Below are 13,407 nucleotides of genomic sequence, written 5' to 3'. Positions count from 1 at the left end.
CCCTCTATTTACACATAGCTCCGAGGAGCTTTCTTTCAAAAATTCTGAAAAGTTCGCTCGCTTTGTCGGTCTTCAACGGGTTGATAGAGAATCGAACTGGAAGCGTGCGACAGACCCGAACTACCGCGGCAGCCGGTCTGGGCGAATATTATTAAACTCAAAATAACCAAATTCTTTACGGCATAACACTCGCGAGCACAGACTTTGCCCTTTGCCGTGTAACCTTTTTGCTGACCGTATACACCAAATCCAACGTGAAAAAGTGCATTAGTTGAGCCTGCGCTGTTGGTATCGATCCATATAGTGGCGCGACGAGCGGCGCCATGGCGTAGTCGATGAAGTTCTTCTTAATATGACGATGTGAGAAACACATTCCCTTGGATAGACCAGCCTCGTTCATTTCCCTCTCGCGCGTGGTGACACAAATCTTGTGGAACTTCTCGTATAGGAACAGCATCAGTACGACCTCCATAAGGCCTGCTGTCCTCAAGACGTTACAAACAGTGAAGAGCCAACCCAGATGGTGCGGATCCGAGTTATCAGTAACCCACATGTACAATGTCGAAGCAACAACGAGGATGGTCATCTGCAGGGGTAAGAAGTGAGCCTCAAAAAGTCGGTGGAAAAGGATGATGATCCGTTTCCAGTCAGGCTCCTTTAGCGTATCGGAAGTAACATCATGGAAAACCTGGCTCTCAAGAGTCTGCTCTGGGCTAATGTCGAGCTGACTTTGCGTGATGTATGAATCGGTAGGATTGTTTCTGTCTCAAAATTAGTTCATGGTTTTCAGATATATGAGTGTCAAATCTTACAGGGCGACATGGAGAGGGCGGAAAGCTCTGGCAGTATGATTGCGTTCTTGCCAGAGCTCCACAAACTTCCGAAGAGCGAAACCAGAATCCAAAGCTCCCCACATGTGTCGTAAAGCTTGCTTATAACGGGCCTGCATGTCGTTGTATACCTCTTGAACTCCCTTGCCGCCGTTGCCCTTGACGTTGCTCTGACTAACAGGACTCATGATGGCCCTCCCGGTCAAGTTTCCGTTGAGCGCGAAGAAACACTTCAGGTACATGTGCAAATCCTCGCCAATAGCTTCGGAATCACCGTCCCAACCGCCAACTCGGTCGACCAACATAAGCGGCACGGAATAAACAGAGGTAGGAGGGGAAATAGTTGAGCCACGGTAGAGACCAGAGAGACCAGCGGCAGCCCATAGAACATCTGCCACACGGACAATAGCAGGGACAGCATGAGCATTACGATCGAAGATGATAGGAGCAGAATACAGAGTAGTACTCGCAGTTTCAGGGTAAGACACGTGCAGGTTTGTGAGCTGGGCGAAGTAGTTGGTTGACAGATGGCTATCGGCTGTATTTTGACTAGGTTAGCACATTTATACAATCAACAATTCTAGAGTTGAATCACCCTCTGGGTGAATTATGGGACATTATGCATACCATCAATTCCAGTCACAATTACGTTCTTCCTCATAGTTGAGGTATACCTCTCACTGAGTTTGCGTGCGGCCCATGCGATGTTGCTACCCTTTCCAGGAGACTCGCCAGGGATATCAGAAGGGTGGAGAGTAAAGTCGATTGAACGAAACTTCTTGACGAATTCTTGAATGAGACCCATAGCCTTCACCTCGACGTTGTGTTCACGTTGTTCCATAGCGAGGTAGACCTAAGAACGAAGCTGGTTAGCGCTGAATATATATTTAAATTGGCGCAATTATGCTAGAAGAGCGTGATTGTTGCTCTGGAAAATGAGCAAGCCCAAATTGCATTCGCTATACTGTTTCATTGGGGAAAAAACCAACTTACATCATAGTCGGATCGAGCTTGGGGATGCGAAGCCAAAACATCAAGCGTCTCTCTCAAGCTGTCAACCTCCTCCTTGTAGTTGGGAATAACAATTGCATGAACAATTTGGTCGTGAACAGTGTCCCCGTCGGTGTAGAACTCGTTTTCGATGTCGCCAGCTTCGCTGCTGGTAGCAGAAGAAGGGAGCGAATCTTCCTTGGAGGACGTCAATGTCTCGGAACTGGAGAGAGAGGTAGACGAGCCGCGACGGCGGTGGGTCAGCTTGAAGTCCCTGAGCGATGTGCTCCGCGCAACCTTGGTCAAGTTCCGAGTCACCTCGAATAGAGCCCAGCATGATCGCATCGGGAAGGCGAAGACCAGTATATGGATTAGGAGGCAGTAGTAGGCGAAGACGAGGGTCCAGATGCCACCTCCCTCCGAAGAGGTGGCCGAATGCGACGGTTTGCTTAATGAATCCTGAGGGATATACTTGTAGTCATATCGCGTTGCGGCTGCTTCCTTGGAGATAACCCAATAGCTGAGGGTTATGGTCATTAGCATGGCCAGCCCTCCGACTCTTTTCGAACACCAGCTGAAGAGCGACATGGCTGGTGACGACGTGTTGCGATTGACTCCTCGTATATTATTCGGCCAAGACGATAGATGCTCTCGACTCTTGAGGTATTAGGTTAAGGAGCGTGGGTGAGTCGCCAAGGAGTGAGGAAAAGGGAAGAAGAAAATGGAGTTACAATGGTAAGTTGGGAAAAGATAACACAAGGAAGGACGTTGAATGGGAAGGGGGTAGGAGAGGGAGAGGGGGGGCTGGGGCCACTTCTGAAGAAGGTCGCGATATTGGTGCACTAGCTGCACGACAACCTGGGTTGACCTCTCTTGGGTTGCAATACTAGGGGTGAAAAAAGAGGAATGGGAAAGGAGGGAAAAATAAAAAACTAGTTAATTGGCAAAGCAGGGCAAGAAAATGGGAGGGAAGCTGGAAAATTACTAGGTTGAACCTCACGAAAGTAATAACAATTAGGGAAAAGGGGAGCCTTGTTTAGTACGACAGAGAAATTAGATGGGTAGGGATTCTGCGCCCCCCAAAAGTGGATTTGTAGCTCTGACGACGGGAAGGGTTCTAATTCCCAAATATGTACATACTTCAAGCATGGGCCTGGCCGGTCCAGCTGCTAACAGGCTAGCCGGTCTAGCGTTGCAGGTAGTGACGGTTATGATTATGGGCAGGGTTTAGTGTATGTATTGTACACTACCTACCCAACGTACGTAGTATGCCTTAGGTACATAAGTTTATGGGGGCTTGTGGCCAGATGTACAATACGTGTACCTGTTCTGTAGTGTACAGTCAGGTACCGCCTGCAAGGCTATTATTGAAAGTTAGCGCAACCTCTCTTTATGCAATTGAATGAACGATAATTGTAAGACGACTTAGGCCCCTTGTTTGAATTGGGAGCGTCCTGAATTACGTAAATTATACAATTGGCTAGAGAAAGAGATCTATCTAACAAAAGGATGCGAGGATAAGAGGATAAGGCGTATCGAGTATATGTCTATGTAGTACAGCGTTTAGGTACATAATGATGGATCCCATCTACACGTATTGTACAATACAGCTGTAGTAAGTTTGTAGATAACTAGGTAGGTACCTACTAACTAGTGAAAATAAGTATATTATGTGTATGTGTATTATGTGTATGTGCGTGTGTATGTGCGTATATGTGTTTTCTCTATTTTGTTTCCTCAAAAGGTACTGTCGGAGTCAAAACTGTGCCTCTTTGATGGAGTAGTATTTTTTTTTTTTTGCTTGAACAATACTCAGAGCGGGAATAATAAAAGACATTGTACTACCCTGTCGAAGTTCGACCCGTCTTTCGTCATAGCCAAGATAGGTACAAAGCGTTCCTGACGGATTGGAAACTTAATTCCCCATGGGAAAGAAAAAGAAAAAAGAGGTATATTTCTGCAAGTTGAGCTACCAACGCTACTCGATTCAGACATGTACTAGACGTAAGCTACCTAACTCAGCTAACTAATTCCTTTCGACTACTCACGTTCGAGACTAGCATCGTTATGCAGGTTGAAGGCACGGTGTGCATGTAGCTTTGCAGGTGAATTTATTTTATATCTTACACACCGAAATCCACTTACATAAAGTACAGATCTTCAAAGGTGACTCGTTTGAATGACATTCGAGTTAGTTGCTCGGATGCATCTTTCGATTCAAAGTTAAAGAATATTCTATACTAAATGTTATTCATTGTTCGCCCCGGTTACACTATTATCCAACAATGACTTCAGCTTCTATTATTGTCTCCTACATGTGTTGAGATGCAAGATGTACTGTACATGGCCATACATCGGGAATAGGCAACCGTGGTACCGCACTTGAGTATAGTTAGGTTGCGTGGGGAGTCTGGGAGTATGTATGCGGTAACGTGCAAGGTTCACAGCCCATGCCGCCCCAAGGCTGATCGGGTAGGTCGATATTTTTTTTTTCTTTACCTGCGTTGGCTGTTGTTGGCTTATGATTATTAGTGGGTTAATCTTTGCTGTAGAATTTCAATCCTTCCGACTCTCAGCCTCTTTGATCTTCAAGAAGGGCTTATGAAAGAATTACGTATGATACGTATAGATAGGACTCTAATTCGTTCAGCTCTTTCTTCCATCTTCCATCTTCAAATCCGCACTAAATACAACTATGTACAATGTCTAACGTGTATGCAGGAATTCGTCATCGAGAATCCCAACTGCCTATTCAAAACTACCTAGGTTAGGTGTCTCGATGTTGCAGTAGCACATGTAGTATGCTCGCTATTAGTGGCAGCCCGTCGCTTGTAGACCGCAGAAGTGGGATGCGGGCAGCGCAACGCAACGATAGATATTTCTTAAGGCATCTGGTTATCTTGCCGAGCGAATATGCATGCACCCATCCACAACCGGTTTCTGGGCAGGCCTAATGGTGTGCACATACACCCTAGTTTCGTCACCATCTGACTCCAGGTAGCATACCGCCTCTGTACCGCCTCTCGACTTGCTTATATGTACTAAGTATGCTGTTGGACATGTTTCCAAATCCTAGCCTCTGATCTCTTTACAGATATTTTATCACAACTCCTTCGGACGAAAGAGCACGACACAATTCCCGCCAGCTAGGTTCCAGCTTCAAAGTCCTGCCGTGCGGCACATACCTATGTGTAAAGACATGACTCCATATCTGATCCTTCGCGCGCCCCCGTACTACCTACTGATGGCCTATTATCATTATGTAGTATATGCTATGATGACATATTCTGAGGCTAGGTATAGCTTCCCTTGCGCCACATGTAAGCGCCTTTTGTTTTAAATGCGGTATAGATAGTATACCGAAGGTATGATTTGCAGGAAGTAGACATAGCCTAGAGGCACTAATTCGGCACCGCGTTGCTTGTCTATCTAAGAGGTACATATATATTTTTTATTTGTGGTTAGACATCCAAGAACTAGGCACGTTTGAGCACATGTAGGTTTGCGCTGCTGAAGCTATCTTCCTGCAGCTCGACATCACAGGTGCATATACTACAACGTAAATACATATTACATACATAGGTACCTACCTATGTACGCATGCATACCTAGGTACACATTCCATACAACCATATATCTCCACTAAAACTTGCACTCAGTTGCGTGGGCCACGGTGGCTTGTTTCCTTTTTAGCCACGCACTGCCATCCGCTAGTCGTCACTTTTCCTCCGTTATTGGTCTCGCTTATACTCCAAAATCAGAAATGCCTAAGACAAGAAAGACACTTACGACATGATTGCGGTGAGATAGACAAATGATGATGAGGTCTTTCTTGTTTGTAGCGTCTTTTATGCCGCGTCTCCATGTTTCTATAACTAGTTAGTGCATAATTAGTGTATAGTGTATACATATGTCTAATACTTTCGAGGTTACATCGCAACGAAATTATTGCGACATATCGGTTAATTGCATGTAATTCCTTTGAAATGCCGACGGCCTTTCGAGGTTCTTAAATGATCCCCGTACCTTCCAAGTACCGAGACCTGCACCCGGGTTGGTTTTTTAAGTATCCGCCTGTTAGAGTTGAGCTGAGCCATAGTCACACAGTGTCACTTATACACGGTGGCTCTCCCCTCGCGAATAGAAATGCGTTGTTTGGGGCCAAATTGCCAAAAGTAGAACTCTGATACCGTAAGTCCCTTTTCCAGTCTTCTTGTTTTTAGAATTTCGAAACTCGGTTCCCCCAACCGATAAAGCATTTTTGAAACGTTGTTGGAATAATCTCCTGTTGATCATCATGAAAATACTTCTTCACAACAAAAAGTAGTCCCTTTTTTTCTTCGCAGTAACCTTGTTACGCATTTCTGCAGGACAGTGTGGAGGCCGCCAACAAAAAAAACCCATGCTCTATCGAATTGTACAGTAGTACCGAAACGGTACAAATGACCTATAGTGGTGGATATACAGGTACCTATGTACATATGTAGTAGATGGATACTTCAATGTGAACATTGAGCTCTGTTCAGTTACTGGTTCAGTTGCACATGACCCCCGGTCTGCAGCGTAGCCATTGTAGCCCATGCTCGCCCGTCCTCTGACCGTGAGAACTAATTTAATATGCGTCTCGGACAATTATGATTGGCCTTTGCTCAGCCGATAATCCACGTTTATTTGCTAGTCGAGATTACTGGCCCACCGTTGATCTGGATCCGTTACTTATTACCCACTGTAGGTTCCTAAATGACTGCAAATTCTGCCTTTCTGAGCTCTAAGCGCGGTGCTACCGACTGATAGCTCGACCAGCTCAACTCTTTTCTGAAGCGCCATTCCCCAAGAACGGCTCGTATGTACATCGCACAGATACGACAATCGCATCAATAGGGGACAAGCTAGCCAGCGTGGCTCGCAAAGCTGGCAAAGCTGGCAAAGCTGGGGGCCGCGTATAAAACATTAGCTAGCCCGTCGCCCGAAACAAGAGTCCCGATCCCTTTTTGCGAGAGACCTGGGGGCCCTTTCAATAAGGGGTCCTCGGGCAAGGCTTATCCAAATATCGACTTTGCTTGGCAATGATCGATACGATATGTACACCATGCACCATGTTATTTCATGAGCCCACCTGGGCCACCCCAATCCGTGAAACGCGTTCAAGCTGATAGAAAAACGCGACATTGCAGCTATGTAGGATTAAATATGGCCAATCAACACGTCTGCGGGTAGTTTTCGTCCCTACCTATGTATGTAGCCCGTTAGCCACTTAGCTGCCAGTTCCCATGCTCTTACACGCAGGTCTTGTGGTATATGTCGTAGATATGTGTCATCGATTAATCCCTATTTATTACAGCGTGCATTTGAGGAAAAAGTGACAGGTAGATTTATTTTTGCTCACTATTATCTCATTAGCATCATGTGCGGGGTTTAGCTACAAGAAATTCCTTGTTCTTAAGACTAAAACTTCGCGGTGTATGTATGATGCCCCTTGCATACCACATTGAAGAAGTTGTCTCTACTATTCGCTCCTATCAATTTAGGGATTTGATTTTCCATTCGGGCTGCGGATTTCGCAGTCCGAATTCTCAATTAAAGATGTGCTCGGAGATGTGCTCGGATGCAGATAACGATGAATTACACCAATGGCCAGCTATTGAGCTGCAGATGACTGAGCCACAATCATTGTCACTTATGGCCATTTTCACCGTAAACTCCCCTCCACCCAGCTCGTACGGCGTAAACAATGCAGCATGTATGTAATCTGCAAGACCTTCGCCAGGAAACGCCTAATTGAATATCGTATTAGATATCGTCCAATTGCCCATATCGTATCGAAAAGCTTCTACCTAGAGTATCATCGGTCGACGCTCGAAGTATGTACTCTTTTCTAGTGCAACATAATTTATGCGTGGGGTGATAAACCGCATCTGACGGTGTAAGTTGATAATAAAGGGGGTCTCATGATCCCGTTCCGTGGCTGAGGGTATATGTCCGTTTGCACATGAGATATCCCGGATACTGCTCTGTAACAGCTGAGGTACACACGATTAGCGTCTCCTTTAAACCTAGCAAGAGTTTTTATTACCTTATATACCCGTCCAGCTTTACTAATATAGGGAGAAATCATGAGGCGGGCCACGGCGGTGAAAATGCGATAGTTTGATGCCACAAGAACACGAAAGCTCTACTAAGTCTAAAAGGCTAGACATTCTTGTCGAATAGTTTTTGGATTGGTTTGGCAGCCTGTTCAAGGTATGTAAGCATTGGATACTAGCCAAACGACATTCCAGAGTCGACGTACGTCAATGAACTTTTCAAGCTCTTTATCAAGATTCGCGAGATCATCCTTTCTCTTTTTGTTGTCAGCAATAAGCTTCTGTTTCCGCTTCAGCAATTCCATTCGCTTCTGTTCTAGAGCCTCGCGCTCGCTACGTTCGTGCTCGATCCGTGCAATCATGAGAGCGTTTTCGTCATCATCGGTGTGGTCGGGCTTCAATGCGAGGAACTCTTCAAGGGGTATCAGGGGAAGTTTTTGATAAGTATGGCTGAATACAATTAGTTCTTGCGCAAGTTCAGGTGCCGATGCAGTATAATGGTTGCGGAAAGGATTGTTGCTTGATGTAGAGATGGAGATGAGGTCTTGAATTGGTAGAGGAAGATAGTTGGATGGTGGTGCTTCAGTAGGTACTGACTCATATGACTCGCAAGCTGCGATCTCCCCTTGTAGATGTCTCTGCTCGTAGTATAGATTTTGAAGTTGTAGGTGCAGACGGTCAACTTCCTGGCGCGCTTCGGACGTCTGCGATTTGGTCTGACGGGCACCAAAGTAGGCCGATCGGTGAAGGCCGCGCAATTGTGCAAGGTTGGTGATTAGAAGCTTTTGCTGCTTAGAGGTCTCTAGTTGGGCCTCTGGAGATGCGCTTTCGATAGGCCCAGCTGCTGCGATTTGATCAACAAGTCTCAACGCCTGTACTCGAGTATCGCGGGAAGCATCGAGCACGGTCGATAGATTCGCATCTGTCACGATTTCGTCGATCGCCATCGTGGAGGGTAAGGCGAGTTGTTTGAAGTCGAGACTTGGGCCTAGCCTCAAATGCGATTCATAAACTAAGATATTACAGCTAACTACAGCTTAATGACTGATATCGGTGTTTTTGATGTTGACGTCTGGGTATTGAGGTCTTGGCTCTAGGTAGTCTAGACTTATTGGAAAGTTGACCAATCAGGAATGAATTTGTTTGTAACTAGATATTCAGCCTTACTTGAACCCGGATATTTTAATCGCCGTTTGCCGGTCTTGGTGCTTTAGTGAATTAGGTAACTTTGCATGAATGCGTCCCCACGGGTTGTTATGATTGGAGATTACTACATACATAGGTACCTACCTACCTACCTACCTAGTGGAAATTAGAGTCAATATTGGATTTATGTATGTCGGTCACAGACGTTAGAAAGTCGGGGCTTACACACAGCTCTATCAGCTCGTACATGTACAACAAGCCTGGCTTTATGATTAAGTTTAATTAATACTAGTTATAACTTCAATTTCGAAAAGAATACAGGCATTAGCATAATACATACGGAACACCCGGAAGCCAGAATTATTGCACATATTTGAAACCAGTTAGTCAATGCCTTTTATTCAGACCGACTAACCTTCATTGTATTCGGTACGTCCCAACCGATATACGGGATTCCGATTGTGGGGAACCTTAATTTACCCTTGCATGAGGTATGTACTTAGGTAGGTACATATGTATTGACTTGAGATCTTATCTAAGCTAACTAGTTACTCCGTCCTGTCCGATAGTTTGCGCGCTCAGGTGGCGCCCCCTCCGTCAACCAATGACACCGACAATCTTCCACATGTGAAAGTGAACTTTCCTCCACTTCGCCTCCAGCGCCTTTTATCATTGCACAGCTACACAACAAGTAACAACCTCGAGACCAATACCCTTAAAGTATTCTGCATTCTTATGCTTTGACTGGTCAGCTTCGCATCGTTTAAGTCGCAATATAAACTGTTTCATGCAGGGACGTCTGACAGCTTAGACTTGCCCCAAGCCTTTTTATTAGTTGGCACCAACAACAAACCATTACATCTGCAATAGTTCATCATACGCTCCTTTTCCCCATCATGTCTTGCACGTCTACCTTCGCTCTTGGTACTCGCCAAGAGCAATCTGATTCCAAAAGCTCGGGCACGGCCGACCAGGAAAACCTACCACGCCGGCGTAGGCGGCACTCTTCTTTTATGCCTCGGAGAAGACATTCTTTAGTCCAACAAATCATGGACGGGGAGGAGGGCTTACTTCTTAAAGTACATTCCCTTAACGCTTCGAGGCTCTAGTAGCAATTATACTAACTACATGTATAATAAAGGTGGATTTGTTCCTCTCGGAATTAGAGAGGAGACTTGAATACCTTGAGAGTTACGGCGAATTTATCGACCTGGATTCGAGTATATCTAAAACATTTTCAACGTTACAAGCAGTGCGTGAACGCTGCTCGCAAGTCTCGGAAGAGGTTATTGGCGCTGGGCGGCGGCGATTGCAGGTTATGGTCGAGACTTTAGACACAAGATATCATGAGGCCTTAGTAGCCGCCGAGTCTATGAACGAGAAAGCGCGTGTCGGCGTTGAACTCCTCGACGGCATGCTTACCGACTTCGAGACCCGAGCCTTGAAATTCCGCGACCAAGGCTTTGCGAATGCCGCCGACGCTGCCGGAAGTTTAATAGACAAAGGCCAGCGGGTCGTGGACGAAAGTATAGAACGCGCTCGCGGTGTTATGGACGATGGCATTGAGCGAGCCTGGCGTGCTGCAGAGACCGTCGAGGAGCACGTACAAAGAGCAATTAATCGTGCTAAGGAAAAAGGCCTTATTAAGTATGAGGAGCTCCCCGTACCTTGGAGGGTCAATCCTCATATACTTGGCGGATATCGTTTCACCGAATCCAAGATTGGTTGCGTTCGCTCAATGTTCGGTGTTTCAAACGAACTGGTCAACATCTGGTCTCATGCGCTTGGTTTGATACTAATCCTGTCCATCGCCTTTTACTTCTACCCGACTTCGGCCAACTTCTCCCTTTACTCGAAAACGGATGTTTTTATTGCCGCCGTCTTCTTTTTCGCAGCTTGCAAATGCTTGGTCTGCAGCACCATTTGGCACACTATGAACTGCGTTGCAGATCAAACTCTACTGGAACGCTTCGCATGCATCGACTACACCGGTATCTCATTGCTCATCGCAGCGTCGATTATGACAACCGAGTATACTGCCTTTTATTGTGAACCGATTAGTCGGTGGACATATATGACCACAACTGCTGTGCTAGGCATTGCCGGCACCATCCTCCCTTGGCATCCTAAGTTTAATGGACAGGATATGGCCTGGTTGAGGGTGGGCTTCTTTGTGGGATTGGGTGCCACTGGTTTTATGCCGGTATTCCAGATCATTCTGACACGAGGCCCTGCTTGGGCACTTGACTTCTATGCGGGTTCCAACCTACTCAAATCTCTCTTCGTTTATGTCCTTGGAGCTTGCGTCTACGCAAGCAAAGTCCCCGAGCGATGGTGCCCTGGCGCGTTTGACTACTGTGGTAATGCGCACAACCTATGGCATGTAAGTATTAATGGTACCCCTTTTGATTGCGTTGGCACTAATTAAGGATGTAGCTTGCCGTACTTGGTGGAATTCTTTATCATTATGTTGCTATGCAAGAATTCTTCTCTGGCGCCTTTCAGCGAGCACAACAGGGCTGCCCGACCTATTAAGCAGGATCCTTCAACCGATACCAAGACGTCAGGTAGTTATGTACAATGGACCGCGCAACTTCTCGAATCCCCCAACCACATGTCTTCATAGTTGGGCCCAAACGTCTAGACAATTACAATAGCCATCAAGATTCCTTCTCACAGAAATACACTCCGCCCTAAAGTTACCTAGGGCTGATAACTAAATCAAGAAGAACAACAGCCAAAATACTCAATAAACTAAGTAGTGCCACTAATCCCGTCGAAGTTTCAGCTCGTTTCACTGCCGAAGAGACTTGCACGGGCGGTGGGGCTGTTGTGTTCGTGTGCGATATAAGGGTTGGTACAGGTACAGGCGTGTTTAAGTTGGCATGGGTAGCGAATGAGCATGAGTTGTTTTGACTGTCTACTATCATTGGTGTCGGTGTCGGTGTCGGCGTTGGCGTTGGCGTTGGCGATTCTTTGAGGAAGGGAAGGACTGTTAACGTAGGACTGGCAACAGTTGTTGCATTAACCACCACATGGGGATTCGCAGACATATTCGAGGCGGAACCAGGAAGTGTAAAACCAGCATTACGGGCGCACGTCTCTAAATCCTCTCCCTACATATTGTTAGCTAACGGGCCCTTAATCGACCAAGGCCGTCGACCTCATACCTCAAGACAGCAATAACCTGCGACAGGCGCGCAATACTTTCCCGAATCGCAAAACCCGTTGTCTGTTGAGCAGCACGACTATTCCGAGTTAGCATTTGTTTTCCACGATCAATATACGAGTTCTTTCCTACCTGGCCGATTTTAGGGTTGAAGCAATATGTGCTTCCGCTGCCGCCGCACGACTGCGAGCCTTCCCCATAGGTCTGCTCGCAGGTTCCCGTCTCCCTCTTGTGATGCACGACGAAGGTGCTGGTGTGTTTCTCTTGCGCTGAGACCAAGAGGCCGCAGCAGAGTAATAGGAACGAAAAAGTGAGCATGGTGAGCGAAGTTGTATCTGGGTTACGAGATATGTAAATGAGTCGATGATAGATGGTATAGAAGCGGTAGAGGAGACGCTGGTATTGACAGAGGGTAAGGGTAAAGGTAGAGGTAGAGGTAGAGGTAGAGGTGTGGTAGAGATAGATGTAAAAGCGAGAGAGCATGAGGCTATTCCAAAATGTTGGATGAGCGGGCCTATCATATGCATTATATATACATACATCATTATTCAGTACTTGGAGGCTCTCTTCATGGCTATCTCGTCTATTGATACAAATTCTAGACCACAGTATTCCAATGGAATCTGGTGCCGATATATCGTAGCACATAGACTCATCCGCCCTGTGCGTGTAGTCTTTCTTCATGAGCCCCCCCGGGCTAAGGGCTGCGGTGGAAGTATGTAGGGAGATGTATACCTACCTACCTACCTACCTATGCTACATAAGGTGCCCAAGGGAGAAAGAAAGCAACGTAAACTCAATAACTACTACCGCCGCACCAGACACGAAAGGGAACAAGCTAGCTTTCGACTTCGCTTAGTAGAGATCGGCTAACCCATCCCTTATCATCATACTCACTCGCTCGAGAGCATGCAGACTCAATTATCAAGTCCCGGATTCCAAATGCCAGGTGACTTTTACTACAACACGCCTCTCCTATCATCAAAGTCAATATTAACTATACCCCCAGACTGAAGACCCAAGTTCGAATCCACTCATATCGCCGCAAATCAGACACCCAACCATTAATACATGCCCTACTTACAATTAACAAAACAAACGTTCCGATCATAACTTTTATTTCCAGAGTTTTACAGCAACGTACGACGGTGCGCCTGCCTATTACGGTATATAATATAATACCCCCTTA

At 46.2% G+C, this 13,407-nt stretch overlaps 4 protein-coding genes across 4 annotated transcripts; 1 reads left to right on the top strand and 3 right to left on the bottom strand.

Moving 5' to 3' along the window:
• Window positions 1-81: 81 nt before the first annotated feature.
• On the bottom strand, window positions 82-2,408 carry F4813DRAFT_399737 (glycosyl transferase family group 2-domain-containing protein; the record flags this gene model as incomplete). The annotated part of the gene is made up of 4 exons (XM_049248198.1): window positions 82-761; window positions 813-1,368; window positions 1,458-1,683; window positions 1,824-2,408. 4 exons carry the CDS (start codon window positions 2,406-2,408, stop codon window positions 176-178), a joined length of 1,953 nt encoding a protein of 650 aa, XP_049095601.1. The 3' UTR covers window positions 82-175.
• Window positions 2,409-7,762: 5,354 nt separating this feature from the next.
• On the bottom strand, window positions 7,763-8,930 carry F4813DRAFT_250450 (Fms-interacting protein-domain-containing protein). The gene is made up of 4 exons (XM_049240143.1): window positions 8,501-8,930; window positions 8,110-8,353; window positions 7,894-8,051; window positions 7,763-7,840 (listed from the first exon to the last, which is right to left on the bottom strand). The coding sequence occupies exons 1-3, from the start codon at window positions 8,848-8,850 to the stop codon at window positions 8,010-8,012; spliced, it is 636 nt and encodes a 211-aa protein (XP_049095600.1). The 5' UTR covers window positions 8,851-8,930; the 3' UTR covers window positions 7,763-7,840; window positions 7,894-8,009.
• A 721-nt stretch (window positions 8,931-9,651) lies between these two features.
• F4813DRAFT_250393 (HlyIII-domain-containing protein) lies at window positions 9,652-11,882 on the top strand. Its single transcript, XM_049240142.1, has 3 exons — window positions 9,652-10,128; window positions 10,191-11,432; window positions 11,486-11,882. The coding sequence occupies exons 1-3, from the start codon at window positions 9,946-9,948 to the stop codon at window positions 11,582-11,584; spliced, it is 1,524 nt and encodes a 507-aa protein (XP_049095599.1). The 5' UTR covers window positions 9,652-9,945; the 3' UTR covers window positions 11,585-11,882.
• F4813DRAFT_393534 (uncharacterized protein) lies at window positions 11,749-12,536 on the bottom strand (the record flags this gene model as incomplete). Its single annotated transcript, XM_049247437.1, has 3 exons — window positions 11,749-12,165; window positions 12,220-12,297; window positions 12,351-12,536. 3 exons carry the CDS (start codon window positions 12,534-12,536, stop codon window positions 11,749-11,751), a joined length of 681 nt encoding a protein of 226 aa, XP_049095598.1.
• Between the last annotated feature and the right edge of the window lie 871 nt (window positions 12,537-13,407).

This window comes from Daldinia decipiens (genome assembly GCF_022478715.1).
Source record: "Daldinia decipiens strain CBS 113046 unplaced genomic scaffold F4813scaffold_45, whole genome shotgun sequence".
Lineage (NCBI taxonomy): Eukaryota > Fungi > Ascomycota > Sordariomycetes > Xylariales > Hypoxylaceae > Daldinia > Daldinia decipiens.
The sequence above is the reverse complement of the archived record's forward strand: the minus strand, read 5'-3'. Positions and strand labels throughout refer to the sequence as shown.

Excerpts from the sequence above, each read along its gene's own strand:
- F4813DRAFT_250393 (XM_049240142.1), top strand. The coding sequence starts at position 9,946 with ATGTCTTGCACGTCTACCTTCGCTCTTGGTACTCGCCAAGAGCAATCT. Across the intron at positions 10,129-10,190 it reads AGGAGGGCTTACTTCTTAAA|GTGGATTTGTTCCTCTCGGA; the intron begins GTACATTCCCTT and ends TGTATAATAAAG. Across the intron at positions 11,433-11,485 it reads ATGCGCACAACCTATGGCAT|CTTGCCGTACTTGGTGGAAT; the intron begins GTAAGTATTAAT and ends TTAAGGATGTAG.
- F4813DRAFT_250450 (XM_049240143.1), bottom strand. The coding sequence starts at position 8,850 with ATGGCGATCGACGAAATCGTGACAGATGCGAATCTATCGACCGTGCTC. Across the intron at positions 8,354-8,500 it reads GCAGCTTGCGAGTCATATGA|CCATACTTATCAAAAACTTC; the intron begins GTCAGTACCTAC and ends AATTGTATTCAG. Across the intron at positions 8,052-8,109 it reads AGCTTGAAAAGTTCATTGAC|GCTGCCAAACCAATCCAAAA; the intron begins GTACGTCGACTC and ends TACCTTGAACAG.